Source organism: Phyllobates terribilis, unplaced genomic scaffold (assembly GCF_046119375.1).
Source record: "Phyllobates terribilis strain yellow unplaced genomic scaffold, ASM4611937v1 Scaffold_7__3_contigs__length_470593459, whole genome shotgun sequence".
In the NCBI taxonomy this organism is placed as follows: Eukaryota; Metazoa; Chordata; class Amphibia; order Anura; family Dendrobatidae; genus Phyllobates; species Phyllobates terribilis.
This window is the reverse complement of record NW_027362767.1, coordinates 45,154,558-45,174,369: the sequence shown is the minus strand read 5'-3', so window position 1 is coordinate 45,174,369 and position 19,812 is coordinate 45,154,558. Positions and strand designations below refer to the sequence as shown.

Sequence of the window (19,812 nt, the reverse complement as noted above, 5' to 3'; positions counted from 1 at the left end):
CATTTATGCAGCACTATGTCTTAGCAGAAGCGTGGGGGTGATTCGATACTTATTTATGGGGCTGATATTGCACCTGCCCTATAGTGCACTGTGCACCTCCAGCAGTCAGAATGAAGCATAATCTGCGGCAGAACAATCACAGCCTCCCAGTTGGGTCGGCAACATCGTGATCCAATATTATGGTTTTCTGAGCGCTCATTAAAACACGTCTGGTTAGATTTACAACGCTTCCTCTTTGCAGGCTCTGAACTGAAGCCAACCGAGTTCACAGAGTTGGATACGCCTTGCTCATGCCTTCTTTATTTTACATGTCAATTGCTTCTCCCCACCTCTTTTAGATATCCTGGGAGCTGAACCGCACACTTGAAGAAAAGCAAGTTTCAGACCGGTGAGTAATTCAGATATTGCAGACGTTGGCTTCTGCCTTCTGCATAAGTTTTATCCTCATAATGAGTCTTCACGATGAGCTTTACCCCTGCTCCAATAGTCGTGCCATCCAAGGGGATTATTCGGTGATACCCAGCACTTTGCTATTTTCTGCCGGTCTATTAGGAAATTTCATCGCCATCTTCATCTTATGGCAACACAAGTTACGCTCAAGGAAAAAAACCTCCGTATTTTACATCTTGGTTACCGGTCTAACCGTGACCAACCTGATGGGAAAATGTTTGGTGAGCCCCATGGTGTCTGCTGCTTACTCCAAAAACCAAACCCTGGTGGAGATGGTCGAGAATCGAACTCTATGTGAAGTCTTCAGCTTCTTCATGATTTTTTTCGGCTTGGCCCCCATGCTCATTCTTCTGGCCATGGCTCTGGACTGTTGGATCGCTTTGGCAAATCCATTCTTTTACCACATCCACATCACCAAAAAATTTGCTTTGCTGGTCCCGGTGATAGTATACGTCTTCAGCGCTGTCTTTTGTGCGATGCCGTTCTTTGGCATTGGGAAATTTGAACAGTATTGTCCGGGGACGTGGTGCTTCATACAGATGACTGCCGAGAACTCGGAGCCGAAGGTCCTGGCATATTCTCTACTGTATGGAACAGTTATGGGACTGCTGGTTGTAGCCATCATAATCTGCAACGTGGGCACCATGAGACGCCTTTACCAGATGTACCAAATCCAGAACCAGAGGAATTCCATCAAACTGGGACCCAAGGTCGAATTAGTTAAGCAGTCCGGCATGGAGGAGCTAGACCACCTCATCCTCTTGGCAGTGATGACAATCCTTTTTTCGGTTTGCTCCCTTCCTTTAACAGTACGTATCCGCTCCTGCCAAATGTGTGTGCAAATAGTTGTGCAAGTTTTCGCTGTGGTTTCACTGCAAAATATTGATTGTGCCATCCACGTGGTTTCCTGACCTTGAACGAAGTTTAGAATTTTCTGGTTTTAAGTCAAAGAAGGGTAAAGCTTTAAAAAGGGGCTCAAGATGTGTAACCAACAGGGACAACAAAATCCTGTTTTCTAATCTAAATCATGGGATGATCCAATTATATCTCTGATGGCTCCCAACCATCCTGAGCCATTTATGCCACTGGCATTCGCCATTTGGTTCCAGGACCTTGGTATAAAGTGCACCCCTATAATAATGCCCCTGGAGATGGTGTCTGCACTGTATATAGACATTGTGTCAAGTGTCTGTGTAGGTGGCTCATCCATACCACTATCCATATAGTCACAGTCCCAAAGTTCCCAAACAAAAAAACACTTTAAACTGAGGGTTCTATTCTAATGCAAATGTATCTTTATCTTCAACCCTTGGATGATATTTGCCTGGGGACAACGCAGTCTACATGGGGAGAAGAACCAACCAAAATAACCATTTGAGACAATCCCAATCCCAGTGTTTTTTTCTAAGACACAGATATACACGAGGAGTTGGTTGGTTGCAATAGTTTCTGATATGAGAAACTCCCAAGATCACTCAACTAAGTATTGGGGTAAAATAGAAGAGGCAAAATGTGCACCAGGCACCTCTCTCTGAGCGATGCACTAATATATGCTGCATCTGCAATCTCTCAGCCTTTGAGAACATATTGGACAAGTGGCTGCCTGAAACTGAGCTATTACCAGGGAAAGTTCCAAAAATTCAATGTATCACAGCTGTTATGTGGCTGTTGTTCTCCTCCATATAAATGTGTGTGTATATATATATATATATATAAATGTGTGTGTATATATATATATATATATATATATATAAATGTGTGTGTATATATATATATATATATATGCATACATACATACACACTCACACAGTACAGGGTCAGACTGGGAAGCACCAGTGACATTTATTCTGTGCGTTCAATGTTCAGCTACATGGATTATTTTGTGACCCTTTTCCACAAATTTCCTTCTTCCTCTATATAATAATAAACTGGGGCGTTTGGTAAGCGAATGATGAGATGCTTCCGGTGTTTGTACATGTTGCATTGAATTTACTGTGCCAATTACTTTTCATGTAAGGGAAAAGGGGGGGGGGGTCCACCTGGGAATTCACCTGTCTCGCTGTCGGCCAGTCCAAGCCTTACATAAAATTTCAGCAAAATACTAATTTTACATACATAAATATATATCTACATCAAATTTATTCAATGCGAATTGGATTATTATTCATTATTTTGCATTGTTTACGTAGCTCTATCATATTCCACAGCACTTTACAATCATTACCATCGCTGTCCCCATTGGGGCTCACAGTCTACATTCCCTATCAGTATGTCTTTGGAGTGTGGGAGAAAACGGGAGAACCCGGAGGAAACCCACGAAAACACGGGGAGAACATACAAACTCCTTGCAGATGTTGTCCTTGGTGGGATTTGAACCCAGGACCCCAGTGCTACAAGGCTGCAGTGCTAACCACTGAGCCACCATGCTAACCAGTGAGCCACCATGCTGCTCAGTGAATGTACATTATTCTGCTTTTTAGTCTCTCCAGACCCCAGAGATAAACATATGGAAGAAAAAGAGTAAAAATGACATTAAAAAGTTTTAATAAAAACTATAATACACATTAAAATAAAAATCATACTAACCCAGCTTTCACCTGTTCAGGCAAAGTCTTCTTCGGTCCAGTCACCGGTGAGGTCTTCACTAGCCGATCTGTGGCATCTCCTGGTGACCAAGTATATTTGGCGTCTTCTTCGCTGACACAGCCGTGATATTCTGACATTGTGTGATGCAGAATATATAACAGATGTTCTATCAGTGCAGGAGATGCCATAGGTGCCGGACACCAGAAGACTGTAAAGATGGCCCAGTGAGAACCACACTGGTGACCAGACTGAAGAGGACATGTGAGGGTCAGGAGAGTATTACATTTACTGAATTTTTCCCAGCAAATCTGTATATCATTCTGCTCAGCGTCTCCTTTGTACCACAGATCGGACTGTATATACAATGGGACAGGTTCCCTTTAAAAAGATCTGAACGGCCATTTCAGCCTTTCAGTGATTATCTTATTGGGGGCTGCAGTAGTCCTATGGATGGACTTTGCAGTGGGCTACATGGAAAGTTTAGCAAGAAGTATAAGGGGTGTCTGTAAAACACATCTGGTTAAATATGATATCATAATAATATTTAATATATTCGTTCACTTATCTAAAGAGCATGAACAAATAGCGACCATTGTGATTAATCCGATGGCAAACATCATAGACTTCAGTGGACTTCCCATGTAATTAGAGGACATCCTGGATGCTCTGTAGCCTATATGGAGTAATTATTATTAAAGGGGACCTGTCACGTGCACGATCTGTGGACAGCAGGGTATAAAGAAAGAGGAGCTGTGCAGAATGATATTTGGGTTAGGACCACCCACTAGACTCATGCACAGAGGTTAGGACCGCCCACTAAACTCATGCACAGATGTTAGGACCGCCCACTAGACTCATGCACAGAGGTTAGGACCGCCCACTAGACGCATGCACAGAGGTTAGGACCGCCCACTAGACGCATGCACAGAGGTTAGGACCGCCCACTAGACTCATGCACAGAGGTTAGGACCGCCCACTAGACTCATGCACAGAGGTTACGACCGCCCACTAGACTCATGCACAGAGGTTACGACCGCCCACTAGACTCATGCACAGAGGTTAGGACTGCCCCACTAGACTCATGCACAGAGGTTAGGACCACCCACTAGACTCATGCACAGAGGTTTGGACTGCCCACTAGACTCATACACAGAGGTTAGGACCGCCCACTAGGCTCATGCACAGAGGTTAGGACTGCCCACTAGACTCATGCACAGAGGTTATAACTGCCAACTAGACTCATGCACAGAGGTTAGGACCGCCCACTAGATTCATTGTCAGAGGTTAGGACCGCCCACTAGACTCATTGTCAGAGGTTAGGACCGGCCACTATACTCATGCACAAAGGTTAGGACCGCCCACTAGACGCATGCACAGAGGTTAGGACCGCCCACTAGACTCATGCACAAAGGTTAGGACCGCCCACTAGACTTGTACACAGAGGTTAGGACCGCCCACTAGACTCATTGTCAGAGGTTAGGACCACCCACTGGACTCATGCACAAAGGTTAGGACCGCCCACTAGACTTGTACACAGAGGTTAGGACCGCCCACTAGACTCATTGTCAGAGGTTAGGACCGCCCACTGGACTCATGCACAAAGGTTAGGACCGCCCACTAGACGCATGCACAGAGGTTAGGACCGCCCACTAGACTCATGCACAGAGGTTAGGACCGCCCACTAGACTCATGCACAGAGGTTAGGACCGCCCACTAGACTCATGCACAGAGGTTAGGACCGCCCACTAGACTCATGCACAGAGGTTAGGACCGCCCACTAGACTCATGCACAGAGGTTAGGACCGCCCACTAGACTCATGCACAGAGGTTAGGACCGCCCACTAGACTCATGCACAGAGGTTAGGACCACCCACTAGACTCATGCACAGAGGTTTGGACCGCCCACTAGGCTCATGCACAGAGGTTAGGACTGCCCAATAGACTCATGTACAGCAGTTAGGACCACCCACTAGAGTCATGCACAGAGGTTATAACTGCCAACTAGACTCATGCACAGAGGTTAGGACCACCAACTAGACTCATGCACAGAGGTTATAACCGCCAACTAGACTCGTGCACAGAGGTTAGGACCGCCCACTAGACTTGTACACAGAGGTTAGGACCGCCCACTAGACTCATTGTCAGAGGTTAGGACCGCCCACTAGACTCATGCACAGAGGTTAGGACCGCCCACTAGACTCATGCACAGAGGTTAGGACCACCCACTGGACTCATGCACAAAGGTTAGGACCGCCCACTAGACTCATGCACAGAGGTTAGGACAGCCCACTAGACTCATGCACAGAGGTTAGGACCGCCCACTAGACTCATGCGCAGAGGTTAGGACCGCTCACTAGACTCATGCGCAGAGGTTAGGACCGCCCACTAGACTCAAGCGCAGAGGTTAGGACCGCCCACTAGACTCAAGCACAGAGATTAGGACCGCCCACTGGACTCATGCACAGATGTTATGACCTCCCACTAGACTCATGCACAGAGGTTAGGACCGCCCACTGGACTCATGCACAGATGTTATGACCTCCCACTAGACTCATGCACAGAGGTTAGGACCACCCACTGGACTCATGCATACAAGTACCAGGGATTTCAGTGAATAAAATGCAAGTTATACTAACTATATACTGATCAGATACTTCACTCTTGGTTTTTATGGATGTGGGAGCTGTCAACAATACATTATTAGTATCTAAATATATCATGATTACTTTTTTTTTTGCAACATGCAGATTGGATTTTTTTTCATTAGGGCTCTCAGGAAGTGTAGGGTCCCCTGAGCTCAAATCATCAAATCAGGGGGTTCAGTTTGCTACAAATTCTAGAACCAGGCAGCAGTAGCTGTACCTGCCCTTATACCAAGCATGGAATTAGGGGCTATCGCTATTACTAAAAGTTATCACCTGTCCACATGATAAGGGATAACTTTGTGATCATGGGGGGTCCGACTATCTGCCCTCCATTGATATAGAGAATGCCTCATCAGAGTGGAGCCGTGCCACCGCTCCAGTCATGGTCTGTGGGACTGCTTCCCTACCAGTCCTATAGACTACGACATTCCAGCTGAGAATTTAAAGCCCCATTTTTGGGATTGGTGGGGGTCTCAGCATTCAGACCCCCATTATAATAAAATTATCTTGTAGATAGGTGTGAACTTTTAACATTTGGAATAACCATTTAAAGGGGTTTGTCCAGGCATATAATACTGAGGATCAATCCTAACGATAGATATTCAATATCAGATCATGGGGGTCCAACCCCTACACCCCCATCCATTAGCTTTTTTCCAGCTCTGGTGGTGGCCAGATCTAACAGTGACTAGAGCCAAGCACCATAGCGCCGTACAATGTGTAGTGGCCAGTCCTGGGTACTGCAGCTCAGTGCCAAACTGCCGTACCCAGGATCGGCCAATACATCATGAATGGAGGAGAATATGTGCTGAATTTAATGCAGAGGAGTATACACTATTTGTAGCTGCTCTCCTCTTCAAGCTAATCAATAAAGCTCTTTACAGTACACCCCCTGACCTCTACTAACCCCAAACACCATCTTAGTATTTTAGAAATCAATATCCCCCTTTGAAGACAACGTGTTTTTATTTATTTATTTTTTTTAATCTATTGCATTTAATTGTTTTTTTTTTTACTTAAATGCATGTATTCGGGACTAAAAAAATCATTTTTGCAACTGGATTTCCTAAAAATTTTGCATTATTTTGCTTTTACAGGCAGTTTGTTTTCCTTATATTCAACGTTAATGTGGTCTGTGGTCATAAATCAGCTGAGAGGAGCGTTAAACTCTCTCAGTGGAGCATAAGAACCAGCTCACTGAAGGATTCTCAGTTAACTCATTCTGCTGCAAGCGATAGACTGTGCAACACAGCGGCCAAAGAAAGCTAATGGTGCAAGATTTTTAATGAAACTCAATTGCCATAATTGTTTGGTTTTTTTTAGTCCTGATAACGTGAAAAAAGAAAATTTTTGGAAAAAAAAGAAAAGTTGGATAAAGCAGCACTTTAGACACTCGTCATTTAAGAAAAAGAAGTCATTATGATAATAAAGTGACGCTGCTTTATACAGGCAGGTCCTTGCAGATTATGTGAAATTCTACACGAGAAATCCAGAGGAACCAGATCTGCAGATTTAACCCCTTCCTATCTGCCCTCTGCAGCTTTCATCACCTTCCGCCCCTCGTGGCTGAGGTTGCACGGAGGGTCTGCTATTAAGAATGCAGACCCTCGGTGTAATTGGAGCCATCTGGATAATAATCTGGGCTATTTTGATGACTTTGCTTATTAATAACCCTTCCAGCATTTCCATGGAAATCTTGCCACAACTTTTTTTTGGAATATGCAAATGATGGTTTTCCCAACAGCTTTGATAGATGTGGTTACACGGGTGATGTGTCCTGCAATGTGTCCTAATTAGGGGGGTCTGGTTTGGAAACAATGTTTTTTCAATCCTTATTAGGAAATGGTTCGATGATTGAGGGGGTCTCGTATTCAGCCCCCATAGTGGAAAGCGGCACCAAAAAATCCTGGAGTACACGGCTCGTCTTTACATTACATGTGCAGAATACAGATTTTAATGAGGGCGGTGTAATACTTCTCTGTACCTATGGGGGGCGCTGCAGGAAAATCGAATGTTACTAAGTTCCCTACAGAATATAGAGGATCGCTGGTGGTCCCAATTGCATGAGGAACCTTGAACCAAGAAAGGAAGTCCAAAGTGGTCAATGTCAATCTAAAGCCAAAATAACACTGTGCATTTTAAATTAGCATGGTAAACAGCGCTGCAGCCAATCATTGATTGTTGCTGCAAACAACAGACACCGAGATCAGCGGCTGAGACTCAGCACTGGACTCAGGGAGGGTGAGAAAAGCCAAAACTGGGACCCCCTTTAAGTCAGAGTTACAATATTGCTTCTTGTAGAATAGCAATGTCATGCTGGGAGTTGTAGTGTTATATATGTAGAGTATGAGAGAATTGCATTATGCTCATGTCCAGTGGATGTTGGGAGTTGTAGTTTCCTGTCGGTGTAACAGTAACAGACTATTTTTTTGTACATATTGGTATCTAATACATTGCAGGAAATGTCCGGAAAACCATAAAAGTCTCGAGATAATGGAATCTTGATAACTCGATGATTCAGTAAATTACCTTATAAATTAGCAAATTTTCCATCCGGAACTTCAGATCTGCTGGACACGTCCGCGCCGGACCCTCGGCTAATCCACTAACAGCATCCGCTCTGTTAATGCCTCCCCTATAAGCGGTGTATGCACTCGCAGATTGGGATTACTGATTATAGGGAGGACTCTTCTGGGGAATCCTAAAGCATCAATGCTGCTAATGAGGACAATAACCGCAGTTTATAGGGTTTGGGATCTCCTGCATTATTACGAGGGATCTGCATCCTGCTGCAACGTCCAATCGGCCCTCCTAAAAGAGACCATTGTCTTCTTTAAGGGGCGTAACTATAATGGGTGCAGGGGTCGCACTCATACCTCAGCCCTACAGGTCCCTTTGGCCATATGAAAAGACTAATACTAGTAGAAACCTGAATAATTGGGGGACATGCTGGAGATTTAAACTTACCCCACTGCCCCTTACCTCCCCATTATGCCCAAGATACTTAGCAAGAAACAAAAGGGCCCCCGCATCCCCAGGAGAGGAGAGGGTCATACATTACAGCTGCTTCAGGTACAGGAAAGGACGGAGCAGACTAAGAGGAGCCCGATCAGGTCCGGGGGTCTTCAGCACCGGATATACGAGTTTTTCTCAGCCATGGTCGGAGCCTTAGGTTAGGCTTAATTATGGGCAATCACATTCCTCCCAATGTCCAGGATTGTGCAGGATTACCCCATAATGGATGCTTTGTTAATTCTTTTTTTTTTCTCTCTCTCTCTCTATATATATATATACTGTATACACACACAACAATACCACCCTAAAATCTTGCAAGTTTCACACTGCCTCTAGGCGACGCACACTTCTAGCTCTGCCAGTTCTGGAAAGAACACTTTTCAGCAGTCTCATTATCATCACAGACAAGATTACAATGGAAGGTAGCTCCTCTAAATGCAGCAGATAACACAGGATCCACCATTCACAATAAGTGATGTCACAGCTCACCTCCTCCACCTCCTGTACAATGACTGAAAACACCTCTATATACAGTAGATAACACAGGATCCACCATTTACAATAGCTGATGTCACAACTCACCTCCTCCTCCTGTACAATGACTGATAACACCTCTATATACAGTAGAGAACACAGGATATACCATTCAGAATAGATTATATCACAACTCACTTCCTCCCCTTCCTGTACAATGACTGAAAACACCTCTATATACAGTAGATAACACAGGATCCACCATTCACAATAGGTGATGTCATAGCTCACCTCCTCCTCCACCTGTACAATGACTAACACCTCTATATACAGTAGATAACACAGGATCCACCATTCACAATAGGCGATGTCACAGCTCACCTCATCCTCCACCTGTACAATGACTAACACCTCTATATACAGTAGATAACACAGGATCCACCATTCACAATAGGTGATGTCACAGCTCACCTCCTCCTCCACCTGTACAATGACTAACACCTCTATATACAGTAGATAACACAGGATCCACCATTCACAATAGGTGATGTCATAGCTCACCTCCTCCTCCACCTGTACAATGACTAACACCTCTATATACAGTAGATAACACAGGATCCACCATTCACAATAGGTGATGTCACAGCTCACCTCATCCTCCTGTACAATGACTGATAACACAGGATCCTCCATTCACAATAGGTGATGTCACAGCTCACCTCCTCCTCCCATACAATGACTGATAACACCTCTATATACAGTAGAGAACACAGGATATACCATTCACAATAGATTATATCACAGCTCACTTCCTCCCCTTCCTGTACAATGACTGATAACACCTCTATATACAGTAGATAACACACAATCCACCATTCACAATAGATGGTATCACAGCTCACTTCCTCTTCTGTAAAGTTCTAGTATACACCCAGCTCTAATTTTACCTCTATGCATGAGTCCCTTATAATACAAGACCCTTTAAAAATAAAGTTAAGGCTCTGACAACTTTACATTCTCCTTACATGGATAAAGGGGCGCTCTGGAGCTCATCATCTGTCACTATCCTTTAGGGGATCCAGACTCATTAATGAGTTTCCCAGACAGGAATTCAATGCATTAGTTCCCAAAATGATGCAGCCCCTTTAATATAATCTGGATAGAATTTCCCCACATTCTCAGAGCTTTAATTCGGCCACGCTATTAACCCTGTCCGTGCTGGCTCAGCAGAACCTTCTTCACAAAAATAACTATTTTTTGTCCACTTACTGTAAAAATCTATTGTGAAAGCCGTCTCCAACCACAGAAACTCCCTCCCTGGAAAGTACAATGTGACTTCACCCTCGCCTGCGGTTTTACCATCAGAGCAAATTTGGAAATAAAAAATAAATTAAATAAAAAATAAAGAAAAATAAAGCTAGTAGATGAGCCGTGTAAGCCACGGTGGCAGCGGCATAACACATGACAAGATCATATGGATTCCTCTGGATGTCTCTGGGGCTCGAAGCCAAAATAAAGTTACTTCTATTAGAGTTTTTACAAACTTTTTAAAGTGAATTACGGCCACGGACTTCATTCCCAGGAAAAAAAATTGTTCCCAGGCAAAAAAAAAGGTCAAAGGTCCTCAATAGTGGGTCTAAAACACGTGACCACTGCAGCCGTCTGCCTCAGCATGACCGCTGAGCCCAGTGATTGACTGCAGTGGTCATTTGACGTCGTCAGGATGTCACCGATGCGGCCTTGTCAATAAATAACGGTGGGAAGAGACTGCAGAGATCGTAAAAAATTTTGTTGTATGTAAATTATTATTTTTTTTTTTACTTTTCATATCAATACATAAAAAAATCTCACCAGTCCTAATATTAGATTCCTACGTCCTATAATCATTGTGAAGGAAGAGGGAGGAGGTGAGCTGTGACATCTCCTATTGTGAATGGTGGATCCTGTGTTATTTTTCTGTATATAGAGGAGTTATCAGTCATTGTAAAGGAGGAGGAGGAGGTGAGCTGTGACATCACCTATTGTGAATGGTGGATCCTGTGTTATTTTTCTGTATATAGAGGAGTTATCAGTCATTGTAAAGGAGGAGGAGGAGGTGAGCTGTGACATCACCTATTGTGAATGGTGGATCCTGTGTTATCTACTGTATATAGAGGCGTTATCAGTCATTGTTCACTGTGTTCCAAATTATTATGCAAATAATATTTTCTCAGATTTTACCAAATTACCTATATGAATTGCAGTCATTGTAATTTTCCAGTCAAATAACTATTAGAGTACAATTGAAAGGTTTTTGTACAAACTGCCTATGATAACAGTATATTTTTAAAAAAATAAAATACTCAAACTGCACTCAAAATGCATGTTCCAAATTATTATGCACAGCAGAGTTTTCAACCTTTTCATTTTAATAAAGAACAAAAAAATGGTCATTTTTGAAATTATAAGCATTAGCAGGTTATTACAAACTGAAATCAAACAGTTTTCAACTCAAAACTTTATTCTAGGTGATGTTACATTTTCACATAGGACCCCTTGTTCGAAAGGAGCTTCTGAACTCTCTCGTCCATTGAATTTGTCAGGTTTTGGATGGTTTCTGCTTCAATTGTTTTGCATGAGGACAGAATACCCTCCGAGAGCTGTTGCTTAGATGTGAACTGCCTCCTGCCATCATACACACTCCTTTTGATGATGCTCCAGAGGTTCTCAATGGGGTTGAGGTCAGGGGAGCATGGGGGCCACACCATAAGTTTGTCCCCTTTTATGCCCATAGCAGCCAGAGATGCAGATGTGTTATGTGCAGCATGAGACGGGGCATTATCATGCATGAAAATGATCTTGCTGCAGAATACACGGTTCTTCTTCTTGAACCATGGAAGGAAGTGCTGTTTGAGAACCTCAACATACATTATGGAGTTCATCTTTACCCCTTCAGGGATCCTAAAAGGGCCGACAATCTCTCTCCCAATGATTCCAGCCCAAAACATTACTCCACCTCCTCCTTGTTGGCGCCGTAGCCGTGTTTGCATGGGGTGTCCATCAACCAGCCATCCTCCACTCCATCCATCTGGACCATCGAGATTATTTCATGCATGATAATGCCCCGTCTCATGCTGCACATAACACATCTGCATCTCTGGCTGCTATGGGCATAAAAGGGGACAAACTTATGGTGTGGCCCCCATGCTCCCCTGACCTCAACCCCATTGAGAACCTCTGGAGCATCATCAAAAGGAGTGTCTATGATGGCAGGAGGCAGTTCACATCTAAGCAACAGCTCTGGGAGGGTATTCTGTCCTCATGCAAAACAATTGAAGCAGAAACCATCCAAAACCTGACAAATTCAATGGACGAGAGAGTTCAGAAGCTCCTTTCGAACAAGGGGTCCTATGTGCAAATGTAACATCACCTAGAATAATGTTTTGAGTTGAAAACTGTTTGATTTCAGTTTGTAATAACCTGCTAATGCTTATAATTTCAAAAATGACCATTTTTTTGTTCTTTATTAAAATGAAAAGGTTGAAAACTCTGCTGTGCATAATAATTTGGAACATGCATTTTGAGTGCAGTTTGAGTGTTTTATTTTTTTAAAAATATACTGTTATCATAGGCAGTTTGTACAAAAACCTTACAATTGTACTCTAATAGTTATTTGACTGGAAAATTACAATGACTGCAATTCATATAGGTAATTTGGGAAAATCTGAGAAAATATTATTTGCATAATAATTTGGAACACAGTGTACAGGAGGAAGAAGAGGTGAGCTGTGACATCTATTGTGAATGGTGCATGCTGTATATAGAGGTGTTATTAGTCATTGTAGAGGAGGTGAGCTGTGACATCACCTATTGTGAATAGTGGATCCTGTGTTATCTACTGTATATAGAGGTGTTATTAGTCATTGTACAGGTGGAGGAGGAGGTGAGCTGTGACATCTATTGTGAATGAAGGATCTTGTGTTATCTACTGTATATAGAGGCATTATCAGTCATTGTACAGGAGGAAGAAGAGGTGAGCTGTGACATCATCTATTGTTAATGGTACATGCTGTATATAGAGGTGTTATCTGACAATGTAATCCTGCCAATGATGATAATAAAACTGCTGAAAACTGCTGTGCAGAAGTGGAATTAGGACTCTAGTTTGCGCCCTAGTGGTCAGTAAGATTTTTGCAAGATTTCGGGTTTTTTTTCTTACATAATAAACAAGTTGTAAACAATAAGTCATTTCTGATCGCACATTCTTTTATAAAAACGTTGTTCTTCTCCTGATCAGTCACTCCAAAATAAAAGTCCGGACAATAATCAGTAGGTAGAAGGGCTGGAACCAGACCTTATTTTTCTGCTCCTCTGAACTGCAGGCGGAGCACTGTTTTGGTTTCCTCTTCTAACAGGGGAATGAGGGTGTCCAGTGACTGATGCAGCCAATGATCAACTGCAGCGGTCACATTCCTTCTGAGCAGGAAAAACAATCTCTTTTTCCCGGCTCTTACAAAATATGACCTCTGTATATAATCAGTGGCCATTGAATGGCTGCAGTGGTCCCCTGAGTCCCTCACCACCCCAGAAGGCGGCAACAACAGCAGTAACCAAAGAGTGTTGGGGTCCAGAAGGTAAATATGTTTTTTTTTATATGACTCTGAGCCCATTTTTAACTTTTGTCAAAGGCACAACCCCTTTAACTAGTCACTCATTTATTTAAATGGCCATCATGTAATACCACATTTGTCCAGCAGTGGCCACCGCAGGAGAAATGTGGAGCAGCCACAGGAAGTTTTAGCTGCTGGATCGGAGGCGATCAGCCGATTGTAAAGGATTCCTCAGTTGCAGAGGTAACATGTCACCTAAATTTGTGCAAAAACTTGCCAGCCAATATAGTGGAAAGCTAAACTAGGACAAACAAGATAGAGCTGCACAGAAATTCATGGGAACCCAAACAGACGATCAATAATGGCATATTAACCTTGGCAAGACGCCCCGATACGCGGCCCCATTAATTGGCGATCAGCAGTGCCGATTATTTGGCTGCACCTCTATTGGCGCTTTGTGTCACTATCTCTTCACCTTTCTCCTACCTGAAACTGAGTAACTTAATTACCTTGGGAAATTCCTGTTTTACAAACATGTTATCGGAGCCTGATCAAACATCTTGCAGCAGATTCTGCTTTCCTTGGAATAAGGCGGCAGCCTCACGTATTGGCAGCTGCACATCTATTCTTCTTGCTCCTAGAAGACGGCCATAAAGTATACAGTGCGGAGCTGGGTAATATAATCTGTCCGTCAGTCCTGCGGAATCGAGCGTCGAGAGTGGAATTACTGCATCAGTCAACAGCGGCTTCTGCTTCACCCAAAATGACCCACCGACCCTACAAATAGGGGCAGTTGGGTTCCTTTTCGCCCACAAAAGTCTATGTAGTTGGAAGACGCCACGACATGAGCTTAAATGATTAGTAGGCCTAATTTCTTCAAATATTATTTATACTTATGCTTAGAATAACCTATTACTGCCTGTTTCCTTGGGCATCCTATACAACAACCTAAGGTGTTGTCCATTTTGGGTCATTTCTTTTTGTTAGAAGTGTCCGCACCTGATTGCAACCTAAAGTTTCTAGGAACTTTAGTGATCAGTGGAACATTGCAGCAAGTGCTCAGTTCTCCTACAGCGCCCCCACAGGGGAACTGAAGCATTACACATCAGGAGGTGAAAGGCACCGCTGCTGACATTGCAGTCAGATATTGTAGGATTTTACATACCTGTCCTATAAGGGATCGATAAAACCAAAATAAAGTGAATTTAATTGATGGGGAAAAAAAACTCTATTTTATTTTAAGGGCTCCTGTATAAATTCCATCAAAAATTGAATTATACATATTTTAAGTATGTTATAAAAAAAAAATTGAGATGAAAAGCCCCATTAACCCTTGTTTTTTTTTCCCAGTTCCGAGTCTACATTGGAGCTTTCACAAAAGAGAAAAATGAATACGCCGATCTTATCGTCTTGAGGTTTCTCTCGATGAATTCCATAGTGGATCCTTGGCTTTTTATCATCTGCAGGACATCAAAATTTCACACCCATGTGCACAGTTTGTGCAGCTGGTTTCACAACACAAACACCACCCAGAGCCAATTACTCGACGAGAGCACCAAGAGCGAATTGTGATCTTGAGACTTCAGTACAATTTCTTGCTGTTGCCAAAATTTTGGCAGTTGACAATAGAAACGTTTGGGGGTGAAGCTGTTCCCTGCCGAGGATGCACTTGGTTCATTAATATATTTACAATGTATAAATCTACTGAAAAGTAATGAATGCTTTAAGGATATTATGAATTCTTTATTTGTGAGACCTATTGCACATTAGTCCACGAAGCTCCATCTGGTCGAGCTCCGGAATGTAATGGAACAGTCAAAAGAAGACTCAGCGGGAAATAAGAAAACTGTGATTGACTGGATAGCAAAAATGAGAATCGGAAATACAGAGGAAGTTTACATATTGTATATAATGTATATAAATAGGAGTCCGGGTCATAATATCAGATCTTTTATGGGGGGGATAATTGAAGGGAAGGTCGTGGCAGAGGCAAAATAGATGGAAGATTCCAGAGATATATCAGACTGTTCCCTTCACTTGTGCAGCTTCTCAAAAAATTACAACACATTTGGGTTATGTTTCTGGCTCCGTAAAGGCTTCCGTCTAAAATCCTGAATAATGGGATTCGGCCAGGACCCATGGCGGTACCACTCAGTATAATGAATCAGAGTCACTTATGGCCTCCTTTCTGGTAGAGTTTGTTTCTTTAGGTGGTCAAAAAAGTACGCTCTATCACACTTTTGTGCCCTTCTATGAAAGACTTGAAGCAGAGGCCAGGTAATCCAATCAGAAAGTGACTCTGACTCATTATAAGGAATTTGGCAAAACGGAGAAAATCACGTTAGGCTTGATGTACTGCGGGGAATGAGGAGCCTTGGAGTTCCAAGTAAGGTTTTTATTGATTACAACATGTTTTGGCGTCGACCTGGTGCCTTTTTCAAGATAAAACAAATGTCATTTGTTTTTTTCTACCTTGATAAAGGCACCGATCTAGCGCCAAAATGCATGGGAATCAATAAGAACCTTATTTGGAACTCCAAGGCTCCTCATTCCCCACAGTTCACCAAGCGTAATATGATTTTTTTCAATTTTTGAAAATACATATCTGGAAGACATCTTCTCCAGATACAGGGCAGCAGCATTGGATATCCATGCTTAGACAGGTGTTGTGGCTTCACGCAACACCACCAGGTGAGCGCAACCATCACCTCTGTGGTCTCTCTCCCAAACGGTACTGCCCTATTGTGCGCACTTTTGCCCTTCTCTAGAGTTTTGTTCTTCATTAGAGGGAACGACTCCAAATTCTATTTTTCAGGGATGGAAACAGTAGCCCCAAGAAAGCCACAAACGTAAGGCCCAAACGTAATGTGAACATAGTCCAACTCATAGCAATGACAAGGAGACTGTAAGGGTATGTGCATGCATTAAGTATTTGCTGCAGACATTTGTACTGCAAATAGTGAAGTGTTGTAGGAAACACAAAGCATAAAATATCTGCGTTTTTGCTGTGCTTTTCCCCCCATTCATTAGAAAGCAAAAAGAATTGACATGCTGAAAAGTGCTCCAAATCTGCAGCATGTGCATGGGACTTCGGGAATCTCATTCACTTTGCTGGGACTGGGAAATTCAGCTTTTGTGACAAAACTACAGGGGAAAAAAGTGACAAAAAACGCAGCAAATAGTTAACGTGCACAAACCCTAAGCACCACATTTTTTAAGAAGATTATTTTATGCCCTAAGTATATGTATTTAAATAAAAATATCTAACTAATAAAGTAGCACTCTGTAGCGCTATAGCATGCAAACATGAAATATATGAAATCTGAATTGCATTACTGCTCTAGAAAACAGAAAAAAACGAAGATACTTAGCACATAATTTAGACAGTTTATGCTCTAAGTATCTTTGTTTTTTCCTATTTTTTAGAGCAGTGATGCAATTCAGATTTCATATATTTCATGTTTGCATGCTATAGCATTACAGAGTGCAGCTTTATTTGTTAGTTATATATGGAGATGGCTACTTTTAGTAAGCACTTGTACACATCAGTTTTCTGTTTGGAAGTGATGGTTAGTCTTTGATATTTAAATAAAAATATGTCCCTAAATGTGTCCATATTCTTTAAGATGTGTGAGCTAGACTAACAGTCTTCAGTTGGGTCGGAGGGACACGCTCTGGAGGTGGCCACAGTCAGGATGAACGTCGAGGCGTCAGACCACCAGAGGGGTGAGCTGTATACTGCACGGTAGACACTTCTTTGCAGGGGCCTCCATGTAGGAAGGTGATGTCTGCTGTGCTTTCCGACACAGTAAAACAATTTGCGTGCAGACATAGAGGCCAGACGGAGGATAAAAGATCACACTTGTGCCCACCGTCTAGTGAATGAGGACTTATAAGATCGCTACAGTATGTGTTGGGTAAACTCCAGATATTTACTATAGGCTAAGTGCACATGTGTATCTAAGAAGACGACAAGCTCTGTTCTCCTTCTTATATTGACTTCTTCCTTCGGAAATAGTGGAGGATCCCTTTGGGAATAGTTTACTTTTTCCCCCCTCTGCTAAGATCCCATCTTAGAAGGGAAGAGAAACTTTAGATACAATGTAAGTCCTGAGAAAGTTTACTTGTTGGTCAACAACTGTGTGTGGTCATACCGGAAAACTATTATGTAACCTGCTCACATACTAACTGCACGCAACTAGGCACGGGACGTCAGGATGACCGGACCGCTCAGTTTTATGCCCCCTTGTGTCCAAAGACAATAAAGAAACTGCAAAAATCTGCAAAAGTCCGCTCTTCCAACTCCGAGCCTATGGCAGTTATAAGCAGCATCCAGTGGCTTTTTTTTTTGCAGGACTCACTTCCCCTGTAGCTGCTATCATCCACAAAGACAATATTAAAATAAGTTATCCACCTTTTTTATTACTTAAATGCATGTATTTGGAGCTTAAAATCATTTTTGCAATTGGGTTTCATTACATATTTTGCACCATTTTGCTTTTACAGGCTCTTTGTTTTCCTGCACATTCAATTTTGATGTGGTCTGTGGTCATAAATCAGCTAAGAGGAGCTCAGAAAAAGAGATAAAAAAATTGCAAACTTTACTCTCAGACCGTCAGACCGAGATCACTGATGGATTCTAAGTTAACTCACTTTGCAGCCAGTAATAAACAGTGCAGCAGACAAGCTACAGAAGGCAAAAGGTGCAACATTTTTAATGAAACCCGATTGCAAAATTCATTTCTAGCCTTAAATACTTGCGTTTAATGTAAAATAAAATGGTCTCCACAGCAGGACAACCCCAAGATGCTGTTGATCAAGAAGCCTCATATTTTTAGTTCGAAGACCCAAGAGAATATTTATTAAAAATTATAATCAGTGGAATAAACTCTAAATGTGTAATAGGAATTTAACGTTCAGTTATAGGTTGAACTCGATGGATTTTTCCCGTCTTTCGACAAACACTATGAATGGGTCCCAAGCCAAACACAAGAATTGGCAGGAGCCTCCTCATTCCACTCCCTGTTTCTCCCAATAATAGCTGATTCCTGGGAATTTTCCACAGTTTTACTGAGTTACTGACTCTAAGGCTATGTGCCCACGATGCAGAAATGCTCCGGATTTTTCCTGAGTGTTTCTGCATCTCCCTGGCAGAAAAAACACATGCAGATTGTACATGCGGATTGTACATGCGTTTTCCTGCCAGGGACATGTGGAAGTGAAGCGTTCTTCACTTGCATTTCCGCATGCGGGTTGACAAGCGTTTTCCAAGCAACTTTAGCATCACTGGAAAGTGCTTGACAACTTGGCATGGATTTATATACAGTAGTGTGACCTGAGAGAATGTCAAAAAATAAAAAAATAAATGTATACTTACCCTCCGATGGCCCCCGATGTCTTGATTTCCTCCGTCCCGGCTGCCGGCAGCGGTAGAGTGAAGGACCTGCCGACGTCAGCGTCGCGTGACCCGTCACATGACTATGACGTCAGCGCAGGTCCTTCATTCCATCGCGAGCTGCAGCCAAGCAAGGAGGAGTGCAGCGCGGGCCGCCAGAAGGTAAGTATATATTTATTTTTTATTTTATACTTTTTTTTTTACAGTTTTCAATGGTACCCGGGTCCAGAGGAGAGTCTCCTGTCCTCCACACCCGGGTACCATCCGCACATTGGAACGCATGGAATCCAAATCTACATATAGAGTGATGCGTAATCCATGCGGTCAAATGCAAGTCAATGGCGGCGAAAAAGCAGCACTTCCGCAAAATAATTGGTAGTGCTGCGTTTTTTTCCGCAATGATAATCCGCAGTGGAAATTTCCGCAGCATGTGCACAGCACATGCGGATTATCATTAGGGACCATGGCAGGCCTTCTACCATGCGTTTTTTAAGCATTTCTGCAGCATTTTTGCCGCTGCGGAAACGCTTAAAAAACGCATCGTGGGCACACAGCCTAATGGGAATCTGGGAGGTCTCTCTTATTTTTAGGGTCTTGTGGACGCAAGTATGGGCCAGCATCTAAGTAGCCCACCTCAGCAAGCGGGTTCTATGAAAGT

The 19,812-nt window shown here is 42.8% G+C and overlaps 1 protein-coding gene across 1 annotated transcript; it reads left to right on the top strand.

The window, feature by feature from the left end:
• The first annotated feature begins 333 nt into the window (after positions 1–333).
• On the top strand, positions 334–17,062 carry PTGDR (prostaglandin D2 receptor). The gene is made up of 2 exons (XM_073638476.1): positions 334–1,259; positions 15,110–17,062. The coding sequence occupies exons 1-2, from the start codon at positions 450–452 to the stop codon at positions 15,329–15,331; spliced, it is 1,032 nt and encodes a 343-aa protein (XP_073494577.1). The 5' UTR covers positions 334–449; the 3' UTR covers positions 15,332–17,062.
• The last annotated feature ends 2,750 nt before the right edge of the window (positions 17,063–19,812 follow it).